General features: G+C 43.1%; 1 protein-coding gene across 7 annotated transcripts in view; it reads left to right on the forward strand.

The window, feature by feature from the left end:
* Positions 1-15,608, forward strand: part of HDAC4 (histone deacetylase 4) — a 124,595-nt gene that overhangs the window by 83,290 nt on the left and 25,697 nt on the right. For all 7 annotated transcript variants that reach the window (XM_088675415.1, XM_035140321.3, XM_088675417.1 and 4 more), the window contains 5 exons: positions 1,625-1,671; positions 4,702-4,809; positions 5,119-5,174; positions 8,868-8,955; positions 11,251-11,370. In XM_088675415.1, the coding sequence (XP_088531541.1) occupies positions 1,625-1,671; positions 4,702-4,809; positions 5,119-5,174; positions 8,868-8,955; positions 11,251-11,370 (419 nt within the window). The remainder of the gene's footprint in view (positions 1-1,624; positions 1,672-4,701; positions 4,810-5,118; positions 5,175-8,867; positions 8,956-11,250; positions 11,371-15,608) is intronic.

Consider the following 15,608-nt stretch of genomic DNA (forward strand, 5'->3'; position numbering starts at 1 on the left):
TTGAATTAGTACCCCGTGCCAAAAAATAGCACACTGTGAATTTTTTTAAAATAGCAATGTAGTGCATTTGTTAACAATATATTGAGACTTCAGCAGTTATTTAGGAGCAGGAAGTGATTTTTTTTCCTGGTGTAATCATACTGGATTTGGAAAAATGGTATACGGTTTTCTGTAAAGACAAAATTGCTGCTGCTACAGCTGGGGGAAGGTACACATATTAGTGGAGTGGCAAATGATAGAACAATTGACCATTCTCATTTAAATACCACAATTTTTAACATCTAGCCAATTTTAAGAACAAAGCAACCAGTCCATATCCTCATGGAAATTATTATCTTGGAAATCAGGAAATGTGTGATAATATATTTCATTATTCTTCATAGAAATTACTGCATTAGTCCCCCCCCCCAAAAAAATAGATGTTTCCTATATATGTGCCCTGACATTTTTCCTACATGTATTTTCCAATATGCATTGGTTTGCAATTTGCTGATTAGACGCTGATAGAGAACCAATTCTGATGCCACTAGTGGTGTGCTTTTCATTGAAAACTGCATGTTTGGTGCATTTGCACATCAAGGTAAGTCATGATTTGTGGTTTACCATGAATCCACAGATTGTTTCCACTTTGCTCCTTTCCACTAGTGGGCAGGAGCCATAAACCACAACGCTTGGCTTATTGTTGCATCAAACCTAGGGATTGGGTTTGTTTCACTCCAAAGAAACCACGATGGCTTTATCGATCATGATTTATTTGAGCAAAATCAAACCAAACTGGAGTTCAGATATAACAAGCTGAGGATTATGGTTGGTTGCTCATGCTTGCTCGTGTGGAGGAGTAAATTAGGCATGTTCTGTGTTTGTGGTACATTTTGTGTGTTTGCAATAAACCATTAACCATGGCTTACCACAGACATCCCCAAACTTCGGCCCTCCAGATGTTTTGGACAACAATTCCCATCTTCCCTGACCACTGGTCCTGCTAGCTAGGAATCATGGGAGTTGTAGGCCAAAACATCTGGAGGGCCACAGTTTGGGGATGCCTGGCTTACCACTATACTCAGTTGGAGCCACAATGATCTGATTATTACATTGGATTTTTGTTTCTGTTAAATTGCTGGTAACATTTTAATAGCCTCAGACAGAACAATACTAATAGGATTTTCTTTTTCTGAAGTGTCTTCAGAGAATGTGGATGTTCTTGAAATTGCTTTGGAGCCCTGATCAGAATCGTATATACTTTGAGATGTGCATGGTTTTTTATAAACAGATTGAAAATGCAGTACGATGTATATAAATCAGGGAAAGGTTTTGTAACCATTCCAGGGCACTATTATGCCCTTTAAATAAATACTGCAACCCATAACAAGTCACTAGGATGACACAGAAGGTGTTGGAAGTTAGTTTAGGAGAATCTAGACTGAAGGTTTATGGAAAACAAAAGTCGACGGGTCTAAGAAAGAGGCAAATGAAGGCAGGTGTATACATGCAACACTTAATATTCTGTGAATGGGTAGGTTTCTACTGCAGCTGACATCAGGTGCATGTTCATAAAATGCTTAGTCTAAAAGCCTGAGAATTGTACAGTTTCAACAGTTTTTTGCTCTACTCTTAACTCCCCCAGGCTCTTTAACATCAATGTTTGTCAGGCTCCCTTGTGGTGGCGTTGGGGTAAGTACTCCCTCCCCCCCCCATGAAAATAATGTGTGTATCTCATAGGTTAGAGTTTCATTGTGTATAGCTGAAATGATTGAATAAAGGAGGGAGAATATCTATACATGAAATACTTGTGTTGCATCCAGTGGTGTTCCTCCACTGACAGAATGCTCTTTGATCCTGTGAGGCCTGTCACCAGTAGAATCAGCAGAATGGGGAGGTGATTTCCCCCCCAACCCCCTTCACTACCCCCTTTGCTTCTTGGAACATTTCCCTGAAGCCTCTGGAACCCGTGTTGGAGACTTGGGACCTTAGCTGTGAGGGGGAATCATAAAAAATCTGCTCCCCCTCCATTCCTCAGATGGAAACCCCTCCTGGATCAAAGAGACTTTTATCAACACAAAAGTCACCATTGGATGCAACACAGAATGACTATTTTCACCAAATAAATACTGATTATTGCAACTAACAGTATAATCAGTTTGAAATTGCTTTGTATTGGGGCTGCTGCTTCTCCTCTGGGTCTTACCTATTGCACAAAGCCTCCTTCATGGCAGGTTCAGCTGTCTATTTATCTCTGTATATATCATGTTGGCTGTTCCCTCATCTCTTCCAACTACTGTATTGCAGTTATTTGAGACTTTGAGGGAGGGCTTGACATTCTCTCAATGCAGTTTTGTATAATTATAAATTAAATGCAGGTTAATATTTAATAATAATTTTATTATTTACACCACCCCATCTGACTGGGTTTCCCCAGTCACTCTGGGTGGCTTACAGCAGGCATCCCCAAACTTCGGCCCTCCAGATGTTTTGGACTACAATTCCCATCATCCATGACCACTGGTCCTCTTAGCTAGGGATCATGGGAGTTGTAGGCCAAAACATCTGGAGGGCTGCAGTTTGGGGATGCCTGGCTTACAGCATATATGAAAACTTTCTAGACATGGCCCAGGAGGAAGGAGAGGGACCACTACATAACAGTGCCCCCAGCTCCTGGTCCAGAAGGATACCATGATCAATGGTATCAAAAGCCACTGAGAGATCAAGCAGAACCAGGAAACAGCTTTCACCTCTGTTCCTAGCCTGCCAGAGATTATCAACCAGTGTGACCAAGGCAGTTTCAGTACCATGATGAGGCCTGAAGCCAGGCGTGTCTGGAGTTGTTCAGCAACCGCCCACTCAATCACCTTGCCCAATAATGGAAGATTTGAGACTGGGTGATAGTTGGCCATATTGGCTGGGTCCAAAGATGGTTTTTTAAGAAGTAGTTTAATAACCACCTCTTTCAGTGGGTCTGGGAAGGCTCCCTCACAGAGAGAAGCATTCACCACCCCGCAGAGCCTGTTGCCCAGCTCTTCCTGGCTCGCTTTTATGAGCCAGGATGGGTAAGGATTAAGGAGACAGGTGGTTTCACTCGTCCAAGCAGCCTGTCCGCATCCTCGGAGGTAACAGATTGGAATTGATCCCATGCAACTTGGCTAGACAGGACTCTAGCACTCTAGCACCCTGGCCCTGCTCCCACAGTGGAGTCTACCCTTTTCTGAATCTGAGCGACTTTTTATCTGCAAAAAACTGCAAAAGCATTTGAGGAGATCTTGGGGTCCTCACCAGGTCCTGATGTTGAAGGTGGTTCCGTTAGATTGCGAACTACCTGAAATAGTCTCCTGCTGCTGTTTTCTGCAGATGCAATAGAGGCAGTGAAGAAAGTCTTATTGGCCATTGCTATTGCCACTTGGTATGCTCGACGTTGAGCTCTAAGCTGTGATCAATCCAATTCAAATGAGTTTTCTGCCACTGGTGCTCTAGCCATCTTGAGCGGCCCCTTGTAAGGACATGTTGGCATGAATGTTAAAATTCAGAGTTACTAATCTACCTCGTTGATGTTCCTGTTACATAACTAGTATACCTTTTACTTGCCTCATTTAAGATAAACCACACAGACACTTTTTTATACCAGATGTACGCAAAATATTGCAAAATGCAACAGTGTTGACATGATATGTAAAAAGTTCAGATTAGAAAAGAAATTTCTGGTGCACCATATGAAAGAAGATTATAACAATTAGGGGCATTCCTAAAGCAACACAATATAGCCGAGTACAAAATCTCACACGCCATTCCAGTTATACTACAACTGGGAAAATCAGCTTAAATAATAGGTGGAAGGCCTCTGACCAGAAAACACCTCCCAATAACAACAGACAAATGCCCAGCTTCATTGTGACACAGCACAGAGCCTTTTCTATTATGGTGTCCCGGTTGTGGAACTCCTTTTCACTGGAGTTATGACCGTCCTTGTTGCCAGCACCTTTTAAACATCAATTTATATTGGTTCCTTTTGTGGACAGATGTGTCTGTTAGCTGTTCTGTTAACATGTCCTGTGAAATTTGCTGAAGTTTTAGTATGTTGAGATTTTATGGTTTTATTGTTCTATTTTATGGGAATATTTGTGCAGTTGCAATTAGAATGTAGCTAATAATGCTTATTCATAATGATGATGGTGGTAGTGTTATTTGATAACTACAGTATGTTATAAGGCATTTAAATTATTCATTGATTGGGCTAGTTATAAAATACAGAATGAACTGCACTAGTTAAACCTTTTTCCAGTTCCAAGAAAATGCTGGATAACTAATGCCATTTCTCTTACTTGTGAAGAAAAGAAAACTGGGTCCGGCCCTTTGTCTCATCTAGGATGGTAGCAGCCGACCAAACAGGGCATAAGAAGTGTCCTTGTAGTCATCATCTTAAAACAGTTCCCTAATGGATCTCTCTAAACAACAACAATCAAACAGAGATAGAATGGTGATGTCACTGTTGCAATCTGTCATAAGTCAGTTTGTGATCCACTTCTAGGTCCTAGCATTGTGGTTTGTTTGATCTCACTTGACATAAATGCAAGAATTGTGCCATCAGATATTGATGATTAGCACAATTATGATTAAGAAGCTTACACAAGTAACATAACCACAGAATTTAGTACACAGGTCTGTGACTTTGAAAAATACCTAGCTTTACTGATGTGAATCTGTTTTATGTAGGTTGACAGTGATACAATTTGGAATGAGGTCCATTCCTTCAGTGCTGCTCGCCTTGCTGTTGGCTGTGTTATAGAGCTTGTTTTTAAAGTGGCTACAGGAGAGTTAAAGGTTAGTATGATGCTAATGATGATTTGCTTATTACTCTGTAGATGTGAGAGTAACTTGGTCAAATGTGCAAATGTAAACTGTAACCCTTACTGAAATAGTCCCAGATTTCAGCAGCATGCCTAAAATTTTAAGGAGCAGCTAAAACATTTTCCTGTATTTTAAAAGGTAAAAGAGTTTGGTTTGGTTGGTTTTCTACCCTTTCTACCCTTGGGGGGCGGGACCCACCAGAATATGTCACAAACTACATAGCGACTTAGCTACAGTTATTTAAATATGGTTGAAATTTATGTGCCGTTTTTGTTTTGGTAGAATGGATTTGCCGTAGTTCGACCACCTGGTCACCATGCTGAAGAAAGTACACCCATGTGAGTATGTGTTTGTGCTTTGGCTACGTTTACTAGTGTTTTAACAGAACTTAGAGCTGAAAGTTTCAGGAGTGTCTTTTTCACCTGAAAAAACCTCCAAGTCAATACAGAGCTTGCTTTTTTTGTTTTGCACTTTGCATGTCTTGTCAGTGTATGGTCTTCTCTGGCTTCCTCTCTGGTTGTCCTTTTGCACCAGTTCATAGTGTTTCCCATGCGACTTTTTCATACACAATGGGTAAAATCCAACACAATTCTGTTAACAGAACATCAGGGGCATTCATTTAAATAGAAGAATAAAAACTATTTTCTGCTGATTCCTACTCTCCTGCCAACCTAGCAGTTCGAAAGCACGTCAAAGTGCAAGTAGATAAATAGGTACCGCTCTGGTGGGAAGGTAAACGGCGTTTCCGTGTGCTGCTCTGGTTCGCCAGAAGCAGCTTTGTCATGCTGGCCACATGACCCGGAAGCTGAATGCCGGCTCCCTCTGCCAATAAAGCAAGATGAGTGCTGCAACCCCAGAGTCGTCCGTGACTGGACCTAATGCTCAGGGGTCCTTTTACCTTTACCTTTACTTCCTTCAGTAGCTCCCTGTAGCTTCTGAAAATCTGTTCCAAAGGTTTTGGAAACTGTAGAATAGCAAGGAAGGTAGTGTTGGGGGACCAATTAAATTTGTGGCATTCTCTGTGGCAACAAAAACATTCCACAAGTGGAATGGTACAATTGCAATTCACCCAGATGACTCTACTGGGGTATAGCCAGAAGTTCAGAGTTCCATTCAGCAGTTCACTAGGGCCGGGCGATATCTGGTTTTCAACATTGCAATATATCACAAGCTAAACACCATGACATATTGATATGTCTGAAATAAGGATGGAGCCGTGTAGAGGAATTGGCTGGCTTCATGGTTTTTCCTGCATTGTGATTTTTGCTGGCACCTGCTCTTGTGATTCGTTGCGCCCTGCATGAGGCAGGGGAGAGCTGAGCTGGCAGAATTAACAGGGGCAGTAGGAATTGAGAGAAGCATTAACTGGCTTCACAGTTTTTCCCACATTGTGATTATTTTTGCATAGTACCCACCCACTCCTCATGATTCCTGATATATTGCCAGGTTAAAAAATTATGAAACTGATAACTCCATGTAGACTTCAAACTGGTTTTGGACGCCCATCTCTAGTAAGCACCCCTGGCCATCTGCAAGGGGGACGCTCTCCAAACTGGGGAGAACTGGAGAAGCAGAAGGACTTTCCTACCTTCTACAACTGCCTCCTAAAGTCATTTATGATTGTCAGAGAGCTTGAAGGAGAGGCAGGCTTTAAATAATTAAAAAGTATTTTTATCCAGCTCTTCGGCCAAATAAGGCTCCCAGAGCAGCTTAGAAATGTCATTGATAAATGACCGACTTGCAACCAACCTTGCAATTTAGAAGACATGACAGAAAAGGGAGGGAGGAGAAAAATGATATCTCAGACACTATGGTAAGCCCGCAACTTACATGGGGGTTACATTCTGGGGATTGTGCTTAAAGTTAAATCACAAATAGTCAAAAGCCATTGGGTTCAGTGGCTGGTGGGATTGCCAATGCCATTTTCCCCAGAACCCCACCCCCTTTCCGCTCCTTTTTATTTATTTTATTTAATTTTTGCCAAGCCTGTAAAGCAAAATGCGCACAAGTTAAATGCGCGTAAGTTGCGGCCTTACTGTATTTCTTTGTTGCAGAGTTCTTGTAATGGCCATCTGAAATGGAAATATTTCAAGGAGAAAAGGAGTCAGAAGTTGCTAACCTTTTAGAATCCTGATGGAGAGGCCCTGCAGTCCCTGCTTACTCCTTGTCCCACAGCGTGATAGAATGGACTTGTTTCACCTCACAGAGTCACTACTAGAAAGTATCATTGGGTGAAGCCAGCTTGACCCCTTGGTTTTGGGGTGCCACAGGGTTCTATTCTGTTTCCAGTGTTATTTACAATCTATATGAAGCCATTGGAAAGCAGTGTCACCTGTATGATGATGACACCCAGCTCTGTTTCATTGTACCAACTGAGCCAGGCAAAGCTTTGCACATCTTGGACCAGTTCTTGGATGTAGTGGTGGAGTGGATGAGGAACAGTAAGTTGAAACTGATTCCTGGCAAGATGGAGGTCCTGTGGGTAGGCGGTTCTCAGGTCCAAGAATTGGGCAGCTTTAATGGGCCTGAATCACACCGTTGACTCATGTTAAGCTTGTGCTCTACTAAGACCCCTAGATCCTTTTTACATGTTATGGCAAACCAGGTGCCCCCATCTTGTATTTGTGCAGCACGTTTTTCCTGCTGAAGTGTAAAACCTTCCATTTATCCCTATTGAATTTACATTTATCCCTATTGAAATGGGTCTAGTTCTCCAATCTGTCAAGGTCATCTTGGATCCCAGTTCTGTCTTCCGTGGCATTAGCTGCTCCTCACAGTCTGGTGTCATCTGCAAATTTGATGAGCACCCCCTCAATTCCTTCATCCAAGTCATTTATGAAGATGTTGAACAACAACAGGCCCAGGACAGAACCCTGCAGCACCCCACTTGTCACTTCCCCCCAGGATGTCTATTCTAGGACCTTACTGTATATTATTGTTGTAAGCCATGCTGTGCTCTGATCTGAAGGAAGGGTGGGGCATAGAAACTCTCAAATAAATAAATAAATTAAATTAAATAAAAGAGGTAATAAAAGACATAATAAAGCAGGCTTATGCTAGGAAGTGGCAATCAGGCTTGTTATGCCCAGGTATGCATTTCATTCAAAGTAGAAATTGAAAAGAAGATTCCAACTAAATATCAGGAAGAACTTTCTGATGGTAAGAGCTCCTTCGGTGGGTGGTGGACTCTCCTTCCTTGGAGGTTTTTAAGCAGAGTCTGGATGGCTGTCTATCTTGGATGCTTTCGTTAAAATTCCTGCATTGCAGGGGATTGGACTAAAAGACCCTTGGGGTCCCTTCCAACTCTAAGATTCTATGAGGTGACATCCGTTTGGAGTCAGAAGATTATGGTTCTTTGGTTTGGGTTTTTTTCTTTTTCATTTTGTTCCAACACCAGTAATCCCTGAAAGATTACATAACATCATCATATGACTAAGGGTAATTTCTTTGATGTAGGCCTTATCTACATTGAAGTTATTTGAGTGTGTTTATAAACTTTTTGAATTGGTTTACTGTAGTTTGCTAAACCAAAGGTGGTCAGCACTATTTCAAAATCATGCAAGTTTTACACCAAGGAAAAAATAGTTTTGTGCAATAACGCCCCTTTGGGTACATCTGTAATGCTGTCACCATCATGTTTAAGTGGCACCCAATTGCCAGTGATCACTCTGAAGGACAAAAGGTTGCCAAAGCAATAACAAGGGAACCAAATGGCAGCAAGCAGGGGCAAGAAAATAACCAAACATCCTCTCCAGTATTTTTTTTAACAAGCCCCACCCCCACCCCACAAATCTGAATGCAGTGCTTTAAACCTGAAAGTTGAACGTGGAGAGTGTTTGGCACAGATCTAACTAATAGTCTGTGCATTAAATATCTGTGCATATACATCTCTGTGTCTTCATATACATCTCTGTGTCTTATCTCCTCATTTTGAAGCAACAGCATATATAATTTTCCTGGAAAGTGTTTGGTGCTGAAGTTGTCAAGTGTACTTTCCACATATACCTCTATAATAATCTATTATCTTTCAGGGGTTTTTGCTATTTTAATTCTGTGGCAATTTCAGCCAAGCTTCTCCAGCAAAGACTGAATGTGAACAAAATACTTATAGTGGATTGGGTGAGTGAAACAGCACTTTTTTTTTACACCCCACCCCCTTTCCAATACAGATACAAAATGCAAGAACTCTGTCGGCAAAAGTGCAGTCATTAGATCTCAACAAAATGTGGGTTCGAATCCTCAAAACGTTTGAGCTCAATTTTCTCCTTTGCTGACAGGAGAGCAAGGCCAACCAAACGTGCATTCCAAGTTGAAGAGCACTTTGCTCTCAGTTAGTACAGGGCTTAATGTCTGGAGCATTTTCAAAATGCTAAAAATCATGCTCTTCTTTCCAGAGCATTATAAGCTTTGGGGGCAAGTTAGGTATCTAGCCCCACCAGGCAGCACCAGGGAACATATCTGTATTTTGCTTTTGTTGTGGAGATATTCAGCTTGTTACAAGCAGGACTGAACCAAGAATTCCAGTACAGCACCCTAAAAGGCAGTCTGTTGCCCTAGGGAAACCAGGGCAAAAGAAAGCATTCACACATCAAATGCTTTCTTTTCTGGTGCATAGGTTCCTATTATGAAGCACCTGTCCTTTGTTCGGAGGGCTTATACTAAGATGTCATTTGAACCTATTTATTCTGTTCTTTAAAGGCAGGGGTGAGGAGTGGTGTGCGGACCTTCAGAGGTTGCTGAACTACAGCTCTGATCATCCTAGAGTCTCTAGACTAGGCATCCCCAAACTTCAGTCCTCCAGATGTTTTGGACTACAATCCCCATCTTCCCCGACCACTGGTCCTGTTAGCTAGGGATCATGGGAGTTGTAGGCCAAAACATCTGGAGGGCTGCAGTTTGGGGATGCCTGCTCTAGACCATTGGCCATGCTGGTTGGGGCTGACAGGAGTTGGAGTCCAACCACACCTGAAGGGCATCATGTTAGCTACCCATGTCTTAAGGGCACTACCCTGAAAAGTGGTAGGTAGACCTGCTTGCCACTGCATCCACATCTGCACAGGAAAGCAGGAGAGAGAGGAGCCCTTCCAGCCAGTAAAGAATTGTGCACGTTTTACCCAGATCTTCATACCAAACTAATCCCCTCAGTTTCTGCCTAGTTGTTACATCCTAAGGAACACCAGTGGCATATGACTGATGTTTGAGGGAGGGAGATTGTCTAAATTGCAGTGGATGAGTTGAACTTCTCTAATGTTACATAGAAGGAGAGAGTGCACAGACTTGCCTTTCCTCTAGATAAACCACCACTAGCGATTGTATTGGCTTTGCTTATTAAGCATACTAGTTTTGCTGCCCCAGAAAGTGCTGCTGCAGCAATTTCTGTGGCACTTCATATTTGTGCTCTATCAACATTTGCAGCACAGCAGTTTGGGCCTATCTATTTGTTATAAGGCACTATTAGATTGGTGTCTTCTGTAGATTCTATCAGGCAGCATGTTCAGTTGTAAATTAATATGAGGGCCAGGTCTACCTATGGCTCTGTTCCCATCCTGCCTGCCGCACCACCACTAAACAAGCACCTTCCATAAACACTATTTTACATCCAGCATGCCAGTTCAGGTATTCCCTGGATTTCCCTTGCAGTGTTTTTCAGTCATTTCCAATCTGTTTTCTTAGAGATGCAGACCCTATTACTTGTCTGAAGGGTACTTACACAAGCAAGGAGTAGCATGGCCATACATTCACCTGGCCCCACATTTGTGTGTAGGCTTTACATCCTTTATCATTGGAAGAATCAATTCTTGCTAGTTTTGATGATGTTACTATACACAGTTGAAATTATGTCAGGGCAGTTCTCTATGTTCAGAAATGCTTACTTGCCAGTCCACCTTTTGCATCTTCTATTTATAGGACTGAAAGTGAGTCCCTATGCAGTATGCGTCTCATTTGACAACCAAGCGTAATGCAACAAGCATTGTCACAATCTTTTAACCATACATTAGTGTTACTAAAATCGGTGGGGCTTTATACAGTGGTACCTCTACTTACGAATAACTCTACTTATGAATGTTTCTACTTAAGAATGGAGCTCCGTCCGCCATCTTGGATGCTGTTTAGATAGGATTTTTTCTACTTACGAATTTTTAGATAGGGTTGCTTCGACTTACAATTTTTTTCTCCCAATGCATTCCTATGGGATTCGACTTACAATTTTTTTTGACTTACAAATGTGTGTTCGGAACACATTAAATTCGTAAGTAGAGGTACCACTGTATGTATGAAATTGTGCCTTGCTGAGCCTTCCCCCTGCAGGGCTTTGGTAGCATGAACATGAAAAGTTGTATTACAATTCGTGTTAATGTAGACAGCCTATCATGTTATAAACCTTCTCATATGATGTAATCTCTATCTCTGAAGGATGTACACCATGGAAATGGTACTCAGCAGGCTTTCTACAACGATCCTAATGTTCTTTATATTTCACTACATCGCTATGATGATGGAAACTTCTTTCCAGGCAGTGGAGCTCCTGATGAGGTAATAATAATATTGATATGTGTTCTTACAGCATCTATATATATAAAAATGTAGGCATTGCGCGCACGGAGGTCACAGCCTTTCTCCGTAACTGCTAAACCGTAATTTAACAAATTTGACCACAACATTCCTTGCCCATCAGGGAGGGATCTGGCATAATTTCCCCACAAAAAACCACACCTTTCACACCTAAAATAATGATTGAACACAAAAAAGTGGCGCCCAGATTAGACGTCATCACCAGAAGCTCTGAAGACTACAGCAGCATCCAATAGGAAGGCAGATCACACGCTGCTGCCTCCAAAGCTGCGCCGCTAGATGACATCACAAAATTCCACACCAACCAACTGAAAACAGTCCTTTTGCAGCAACAAGGCCCAGCTTTTTCAATAGGCCGCAGCATTGCCAAGCAGGGAAAATTGAGTAGGCCGCACCATTCAGTAGGCCACAGGCAAAAACAAACTGAATAGGGCCTTTCACAACCGGGGGGGGGGTCACAGGGATGAGGCACAACGAGGGGGGCACATAGCCATGGGGGGGGAGGACCCTGAGTCAGCCTAAGCAGTGGGGGGGTGTTGACATTTGCAGGAACACGTGGGGGGGAGTCTTAATTGAAACTTACAGTAGGGGAGTCAGGGTTGGGACAGGGCAGGTGAGGGGACTCTAAAGGGAGACTCTGAAGGTCTATTTAACAGGAAAAGGTCCATTTAACACAAAGCCCACAGCAATGCGTGGCCGGGCCAGCTAGTTGTTATAATAATGGTATTGCAATCTTAGAGGTCACTCAAGCAATAAAGGATTAGGACTTTCACTACAATTTGTATGGGGGTTTGCCAAATATGAATGTACTGATGTTGTATTCAGGCATGTTGTTTGCTTGTAAAGGCACACCAAACGTCACATCTATGCGTGCTGCTGTCCTTGAGGCAGGGTGCAAAGCCTTCTACTTGTGAAGGCTCCCGATGTGATTTAGAATCCCTCAGAACTGTGTTTCTGAATCAGGCAGCTTCCATGAGTAGAGGAGGCTCCCTGCTTTGAACTCGAGGAGAGTAGCAGTCAGCTGTAGTGATCAGATCAGACAAGGAGGGTGGCAGTCAGTCTCGGTGAAATGAGTGCATGAGCCTAGTGCACTCATCCCATTCTCCCTACTTGCATTCAGCCTTTACACACAAGCAGCACACTCAGATTCTTGTCTTCAGTCTTTGCAAATATCATTCACTCTCCCTCCCCACCTCCTACCCCAGCCTCTAGTCACCACAACAACTAGAGACAAGTACATTGCTAATATAGGTAGGCAGGCAAGAGTCACTTTTTTGAATTTTGGTTGCAATTCCTAAAAATAATAGTTGGCATTTAGTATCAATATTTATTTAGCTTTGATTTGTATCAAGGCCTTGCTTTTTTCCACCAGTAGAGGACACCCCTCACCTGAGTTCTTAGACCTGGAAAAGGACAATTCTTACAACACTTAGGATTTATACATTGTTTCTAATGAAAGTGAATTATGAACAGTTTCACAATCCACTCTCTACAAGGTTTTGTTATTTGTACATACAGGAGGGAGCAGCCTTTCTTGCCCTATCTTGTCTTTGGCCATTTGCTGATAAAAGCTGTGAATGGAGCTACTAATGATGGTTATGAAAAGCATGGAGTTATTTGACAGTTATACACCTCTGGAATTGGAAAGATCTTTTACTCATTGCATTATTTAAGAAGTGGAAGTAAGAGGTTGCCCTGTAATATCCTAACGGTCAAATAAATTATGTACCAAAGAAAAGTAAAATATTGATTCTTAGATAACCTTGGTTAATTGTATATTCTATCCAGGTAGAAAAAAATATATCAAGGTTTTGCAGAAATTTGCCCAACCCCCACTCCTACTGTAAGGAGGTATGGGAAGGAGGTAACAATGCGTGGTCAGGGTAAAATATGAATGCTCTTTTGGCAGAAAATGAAAGGTTCATGACTGACCATTTGAGGCTTCAGCAGAGCAGACTGTACGTGTGCAAAACAATGAGAATTGGTACACAGTATACTTTTTCTTACACGTAAGAAGTCCTGACAATCTTTGGACCCATGCTTGCATTAAGAAATGTGACATGAACTGAAAGATCACTGATGTGATGAGCAATGGTTTGTTTGGTTGGAGCAGTATCTTTTCCAGCAGTTATATTAGTGTGAATCACTGTTGTCTATATACCTTTCATTGCCCGGCTGGTATGCAACATTTGTCCATGACAGTGTGTGCCTGATAATGGTTGAGACTGCTTGTGTGTGCGCTGCAGGAACAGACCTGGGAATTAGGAACCTGCATGCTTTTATAACATGAAATGGAACTCATTCCCCCATCCACCAACCTGCAAAAATCCTGTGCACATATGGAAATTCATGCAGACTTACATTCTAAGGTAGAAGGTATTTTACAACAACAACAACAACAACAAAAACAACATTTTTTTATTATTTATACCCCACTCATCTGGCTGGGTTTCCCCAGCCACTCTGGGCGGCTTCCAACAGAATATTAAAATACAGTAATCTACTAAACATTAAAAGCTTCCCTAAACAGGGCTGCCTTCAGATGTCTTCTAAAAGTCTGATAGTAGCTTTTCTCTTTGACATCTGGTGGGAGGGTGTTCCACAGGGCGGGTGCCACTACTGAGAAGGCCCTCTGCCTGGTTCCCTGTCACTTGGCTTCAGGAATACTGGACCAAGGCCGTTTAGGGCTTTAAAGGTCAGCACCAACACTTTGAATTGTGCTCGGAAACGTACTGGGAGCCAATGTAGATTTTTCAAGACTGGTGTTATGTGGTCTCGGCGGCCGCTCCCAGTCACCAGTCCAACTGCCGCATTCTGGATTAGTTGTAGTTTCCGGGTCACCTTCAAAGGTAGCCCCACGTAAAGCACATTGCAGTAGTCCAAGCGAGAGATAACTAGAGCATGCACCACTCTGGCGAGACAGTCTGCGGGCAGGTAAGGTCTCAGCCTGCGTACCAGATGGAGCTGATAAACAGCTGCCCCGGACACAGAATTGACCTGCTCCTCCACGGACAGCTGCGAGTCCAAAATGAGTCCAAAATGACTCCCAGGCTGCGCACCTGGTCCTTCAGGGGTACAGTTACCCCATTCAGGACCAGGGAGTCCTCCACACAAGCCCGCCCCCTGTCTCCCAAGAACAGTACTTCTGTCTTGTCAGAATTCAACCTCAATCCATTAACCGCCATCCATCCTCCAATCGCCTCCAGGCACAGGACCTTCACTGCCTTCACTGGTTCCAATGTAAAAGAGAGGTAGAGCTGGGTATCATTTGCATACTGATGAACACCCAGCCCAAACCCCCTGATGATCTCTCCCAGCAGCTGCATATAGATGTTAAAAAGCATGGGGGAGAGGACAGAACCCTGAGGCACCCCACAAGTGAGAGCCCATGGGACTGAACACTCATCCCCCACCACCACTTTCTGAATATGGCCCAGGAGTAGAACCACTGTATGACAGTGCTCCCGGCTCCCAACACTTCTAGACGGTCCAGAAGGATGTTATGGTTGATGGTGTCAAAAGCCGCTGAGAGATCCAGCAGAACCAGGAAACAGCTCTCACCTTTGTCCCTAGCCCGCCGGAGATCATCGACCAGTGCGACCAAGGCAGTTTCAGTCCCATGATGAGGCCTGAATCCTGACTGGAAGGGATCCAAATGGTCCGCTTCTTCCAGGCGTGCCTGGAGTTGTTCACTAATTCTGTATTTGCACAATGATTCCCTCTGGTCTTGCTGCTGCTGTGATACTCAGGGCTAAGCTTAATGTTGTGTCTGAGCAGACAAACCACAGGCCCAGGTTAAGCCATAGGCATAGGTAGCATGGTGGCGACAGGACCAGCGAAAGAGTTTTCATCTCTCCAGGAACCGATGCATTATGTGCACACTGGGCCTCTGTCTTGCTGACGCGATTCCTTACCTTACCCTTCACAGTGCACCACTGTGTTTTTGGTTCCCCGTCATCTCCCGCCAACCAGGTTCACCCCCAAAGTGCACATGTCATGGAAGTGCCCAAGAGGGAAGGAGCCCCGGCTTCTACTCTTAAGGTTTCAGTGACTGGGTTAAAGGCATAGAGAGGTATACAGTCTCCAGTGTTCACACAGCTTATTTTTCTCCCAATGAACCCAACATATCTGATTGTGAATTTGAATTTTTAAAACCTGTACCTGAAGTGCAAGTTGAACTTGGGGACATTTTGTAAGAG

This window comes from Zootoca vivipara, chromosome 1, assembly GCF_965207765.1.
Source record: "Zootoca vivipara chromosome 1, rZooViv2.hap1.1, whole genome shotgun sequence".
NCBI classification, from domain to species: Eukaryota; Metazoa; Chordata; class Lepidosauria; order Squamata; family Lacertidae; genus Zootoca; species Zootoca vivipara.